This window comes from Helianthus annuus, chromosome 14 (assembly GCF_002127325.2).
Source record: "Helianthus annuus cultivar XRQ/B chromosome 14, HanXRQr2.0-SUNRISE, whole genome shotgun sequence".
Taxonomy (NCBI): Eukaryota; Viridiplantae; Streptophyta; class Magnoliopsida; order Asterales; family Asteraceae; genus Helianthus; species Helianthus annuus.
The window spans coordinates 142,205,639-142,210,710 of NC_035446.2; the positions used below are offsets into that span (position 1 = coordinate 142,205,639).

At 34.8% G+C, this 5,072-nt stretch overlaps 1 protein-coding gene across 1 annotated transcript; it reads left to right on the forward strand.

The window, feature by feature from the left end:
• The first annotated feature begins 1,500 nt into the window (after positions 1-1,500).
• Positions 1,501-4,790, forward strand: LOC110907491 (aldehyde dehydrogenase family 2 member B7, mitochondrial). Its single transcript, XM_022152471.2, has 11 exons — positions 1,501-1,576; positions 1,892-2,041; positions 2,108-2,250; positions 2,339-2,492; positions 2,585-2,814; positions 3,446-3,535; positions 3,609-3,782; positions 3,861-3,998; positions 4,090-4,227; positions 4,312-4,373; positions 4,452-4,790. The coding sequence occupies exons 1-11, from the start codon at positions 1,501-1,503 to the stop codon at positions 4,723-4,725; spliced, it is 1,629 nt and encodes a 542-aa protein (XP_022008163.1). The 3' UTR covers positions 4,726-4,790.
• Positions 4,791-5,072: the final 282 nt, after the last annotated feature.

Genomic DNA, 5,072 nt, shown 5'->3' on the forward strand with positions numbered 1-5,072 from the left:
CCCATTTTTTTTTACCTAAGGTTGTCCCTAAGAATCTGAGAACCCTTAGGGGCCCTGTGCGGCTAATTAAATAGGTTGTTTAAAATTTTCCTTTACTTAGGGTCATCATGAGAATTTGGGAGCACACAGGGTTTATTACTAGTATATATAATTACTAGGTTATAGATTCGTGTATTACATGAGTTGAATAAAAAAAATATTAAACAATTAGTAATAAGATTTAGATATTATAATATGATATTTTAAGACTAGATATGATTGAAATTATGTATTACTTAGGTATTGATATTTTGTATGGTGAAACTATTTTTAAAAGCAAAATTATTAGTCAACTTTTCTTAATCCATACTTTATAATATATCGTCACTCTCTAGTAAGGTGAGAAGATGAAAACAATTTAATTATAGGATTCAAATATAATTTTAGTTTTACATTTTAAAACATACATTGATTATCATTTTCTTTATTAATGGGTGTATAACACACACGAGAATGTTATTAAATAGGTTTATATTAAAATTTAAATGTTATTTACAAGTTTTGTAGATAATATTTAGTTTCTAACAAAAATATATTTCAACAACAAAAAAAAAAACTGACAACTCATTAATAAAGTCAATCTAAACTTTATAAAATGATAAATAAACAAAGTAAAAATAAATAAAACAAACAAGTAATATATACAATAAATTTAATAAAGTAAGATGGTTAAATAAATTTTTTTTGAAAGGTAAATTTTATTAAAACGGCCGGCCTGACAAAAAAACGCAGAACCGCATCAAGAACCGCCTACAACATATACAAAGAGGAACTACACCAATCTCTCAAAATCAAATCAAAGAGTTTAGACCTACTTTTAAGCAAAAAGAAACTAAGAGAGTTAACCTCCTGAAAGATCTCTTCGCTAACACCTTTACTATTAGATGGTTAAATAAATAAAACAAACAAGTAATATATACAATAAAATTAATAAAGTAAGATGGTTAAACATCAAGGGAGTTTTAGGGCATGTTTGGCTAAGCTTTTTCAACCAACTTATTGGCTTATTGACTTATCAAAAAGCCAATAAGGAGTTTTTAGTGTTTGGCAAATGGAAAAGTGCTTTTTAAAATGACTTTTTGATATGAAGCAAAATGAGTTTTTGAAAAGTTAAGAGATTGTGACTTCTTGATCAGCTTATAGCTTTTCAAACAACAAATTACCAATATACCCCTTATTTTTTAACACCCCTTACCAATATGTCCCTTTTAGTCATTTTACATCAATAAGATAAGCCAAACACTTTTTAAAAAACAATTTATTGACTTATTGGCTTTTCCCACCCCATAAGCTAATCCAAACACTTTTTTTAAAAACTCCTTTTCAAAAAGTCATTTTCCCAAAAGTCCGTTTTAACTCTAATAAGCTTAGCCAAAATGTGACTTCACACTTTTTTGACTTCCTGACTTTTTACTCATCTTTCCCAAAGTTATCATTTCATCTTCTCCGATTCTTTAAGAAATGCCGCTGCAACTTTTGGTGACCGGAAATTTCACCGGAAAACTTCATTTTATCTCATCTTCATCTATATTTAGGGGTATCCTAGTGTTTGCTTAGAGGTATCCTCAATAAATAACACGAAGATTAAAAAATATTGCACTTCGTCAAGAAAGTTGAGGGGTATCCCGGGCAACCCCTGACCTCCTCATAGATCCGCCCCTGTTTATGGAATTGATATGTACTAATTAATGTTATATGTGTGTTAAAAGTTAAAACTATTTTTTTGTACCTAATATTTTAATAATAGGTGTAACCATTGTAATTTGTGGCTGAATTATGATTATGTAATCCCATCTTTAGCATACTATTATCGAGATTAAAACTGACTTTGACAATCAACTGCATAATTCAGGCACCTATTATTCTGGCAGAGGAACTGGTATCAGTAAGTTTAGTACAGCTGCTGCTGCTGCGGCGGCTTTAGAGGAACCGATAACTCCACCTGTCAAGGTTGAACTCACCAAACTCCTTATCAATGGACAGTTTGTGGATGCAGCATCAGGTAACTCAACTAGTGTCAACATATGTTTTTTTAAGAAATGATATTGACTACATATCTTTGATTCAGGTAAGACTTTTCCAACACTCGATCCAAGAACAGGGCAACTGATTGCCAATGTCGCTGAAGGGGATATTGAAGATGTTAACCGTGCGGTGTCTGCCGCACGCAAAGCATTCGATGAGGGTCCATGGCCTAGAATGACTGCTTATGTATGCTTATTCTTTCGCTGTTATGTTTTCCAATAAATGTGTTTTTTTTTCTTTTTGCAGTATTTTATTCTTTTTTATATGTCAACAGCAAAGATCTAAAATACTGCTGCGATTTGCTGATTTGGTTGAGAAGCATACTGATGAAATAGCAGCTCTTGAAGCTTGGGACAATGGGAAACCGTATGAACAGGCTGCATCAGTTGAAATACCACTGTTTGTTCGTCTTTTTCGTTATTATGCTGGTAAGCAGTGGTGGATGTAAAAATATTGGTACCATATAAACTTTTTCTCTTAAAAAGTTAAAAATTTTGGTTCTGTTGTTACTACTTCATAGGCTGGGCTGATAAAATTCACGGGCTCACGCTTCAGGCTGATGGGCCTCATCATGTTCAGACCCTGCATGAACCGATCGGTGTTGCGGGCCAAATCATTCCATGGAACTTCCCTCTTCTAATGTATTCTTGGAAGGTTGGGCCTGCTTTAGCATGTGGCAATACGGTGGTACTTAAAACTGCTGAACAGACGCCATTGTCTGCCCTATATGTGTCAAAGCTTTTCCATGAGGTAATATTCATATAATTTTATGGGAAATTGGCCTCTAATAATCCCACCTAGACCTTATTAGCCATTAATAATCCCACCTCAGAATATTCCCCCTACCAGTCCCACCTTTCACCTATTTTTCCTACAATGGTCCCCCGTTAAAAAAACTTAACGGGGTGAAGCTTTTTTTCCAAATTACATACAGATTTTTTAGGGCTTTCGATTAGAACGACGATACGAGTCCATTGATGTATAACTTGCCTCGAAACGATGCTCCAAACGATGAAAACGACGCTTCAATTCGGGTGTTTAATTTTTCAATTAACCAAAATCAAGTCACTTGGAGCATCATTTCGAAGTAAGTTTTACATCAATGGACTCGTATCATCTTTCTGATCAAAAGCCCTAAAAATCTGTTTATAATTTGGAAAAAAGCTTAATTCCGTTAAGTTTTTTTAACGGGGGACCATTGTAGGAAAAATAGGTGAAAGGTGGGACTGGTGGGGGGAATATTCTGAGGTGGGATTATTAATGGCCAATAAGGTCTTGGTGGGATTATTACATACCAATTCACCTAATTTTATTAGTCAACATCAAGATTTGGGTCCAGTAAGGCCCATTTAGTAAAGTTTATCCTCATCTTGATTAACAGGCAGGACTTCCTCCTGGTGTGTTGAATATTGTGTCGGGTTATGGCCCAAGTGTTGGTGCTGCTCTTGCTAGCCATATGGATGTCGATAAGGTTGGTTCAAGGATTATTGAATCGTATTTATGATATACATCAATGTTAAAGTTTTTGAATAAACTTTATGTAGCTTGCTTTCACTGGATCCACTAACACGGGTCAAATTGTTCTTGGCCTGGCTGCGAAAAGCAATTTAAAACCAGTGACGTTAGAACTTGGTGGGAAATCACCGTTCATCGTGTGTGAGGATGCCAATGTTGATGAAGCTGTTGATCTGGCACATGATGCTCTGTTCTTCAATCAGGTTTACTTAATGGCGTCTTGAGTTTGTATAGTATCATAGAGGTAAACCGTAAAAATCATGATTTGGTTTTATTTGCAGGGTCAATGTTGTTGTGCCGGATCACGTACATTTGTACATGAACGTGTCTACGATCAGTTTGTAAAGAAAGCAAAGGCTCGCGCATTAAAACGTGTGGTTGGCGATCCCTTTAGAAAGGGTGTTGAACAAGGTCCTCAGGTATTGCATGTTAATAGTTAATTAAATACCCCATAACAAAAAAAAAAGATATACAAATTTAATATTTTTGTGATTGTTGTTTATACTGCAGGTTGATTCTAAACAATTTGATAAGATCTTGAAGTATATAAGATCTGGGGTTGACGGTGGTGCTACTCTAGAAACCGGAGGCCAAAGATTTGGCTCTAATGGATATTATATCCAACCAACTGTTTTCTCAAATGTTCAGGTAACGCTTTCAAGTTTCAACCACCGACGTTTTTATTTCATTTTACTCAAATATAGATAATATGCTTCTCCTTATTCCAAGCAGGATGACATGCTAATAGCAACAGATGAAATCTTTGGACCAGTACAGACAATTCTGAAATTCAAGTGAGCTATACATGAAGCATCCCTGATAATTATCTTTTATTTTCGTTGGCATTTATTAATTGGTTTATTGTAAAATAGGGATATCAATGAGGTGATTCGAAGGGCAAATGCAACTCATTTTGGACTAGCTGCTGGTGTTTTTACACAAAATCTTGATACTGCTAATACATTAACCCGAGCATTGAAAGCAGGAACCGTGTGGATCAACTGTTTTGATGTATTTGATGCTGCGATTCCGCTTGGTGGTTACAAGATGAGTGGGCATGGTAGAGAAAAAGGAATTTACAGTCTCAGTAACTACCTGCAAGTTAAAGCGGTTGTTACTCATCTCAAGAATCCAGCTTGGCTTTAGTTCTCAGTTTCTATCTTCGTATCATGTGTTGTCTTATCTTTATAAATGTCAAGGAGATTTTAATAATTATGTTATCTTATGTGCCAGACAATGAAATAAGCATCTCTCTTTCTTAAAGAATATTTGTTTTACTCTCGCACCACACACAAGACTTTAATTTCATAATCTTCCAAACCCTTGGACATGGATTTAATTTGTTGCTTGAATCTTCACTTTAGACGTAGTGTTGATTCAGTTCTGTTTATTCATAATGGAAAACATGTAAACATACCTGTTACAGCAGACAGTGCAGTGGAGAATCCAGTCAGAGAAGATGACATCCCGTTCGACATAATTGTCAATGTGAT

Bases quoted from the DNA above. Each gene is read 5' to 3' on its own strand.
- LOC110907491 (XM_022152471.2), top strand. From the start codon at position 1,501: ATGCCGCTGCAACTTTTGGTGACCGGAAATTTCACCGGAAAACTTCAT. The intron at 3,536-3,608 runs GTTGGTTCAAGG...AACTTTATGTAG, and splicing joins GCCATATGGATGTCGATAAG to CTTGCTTTCACTGGATCCAC. The intron at 4,374-4,451 runs GTGAGCTATACA...ATTGTAAAATAG, and splicing joins CAGACAATTCTGAAATTCAA to GGATATCAATGAGGTGATTC.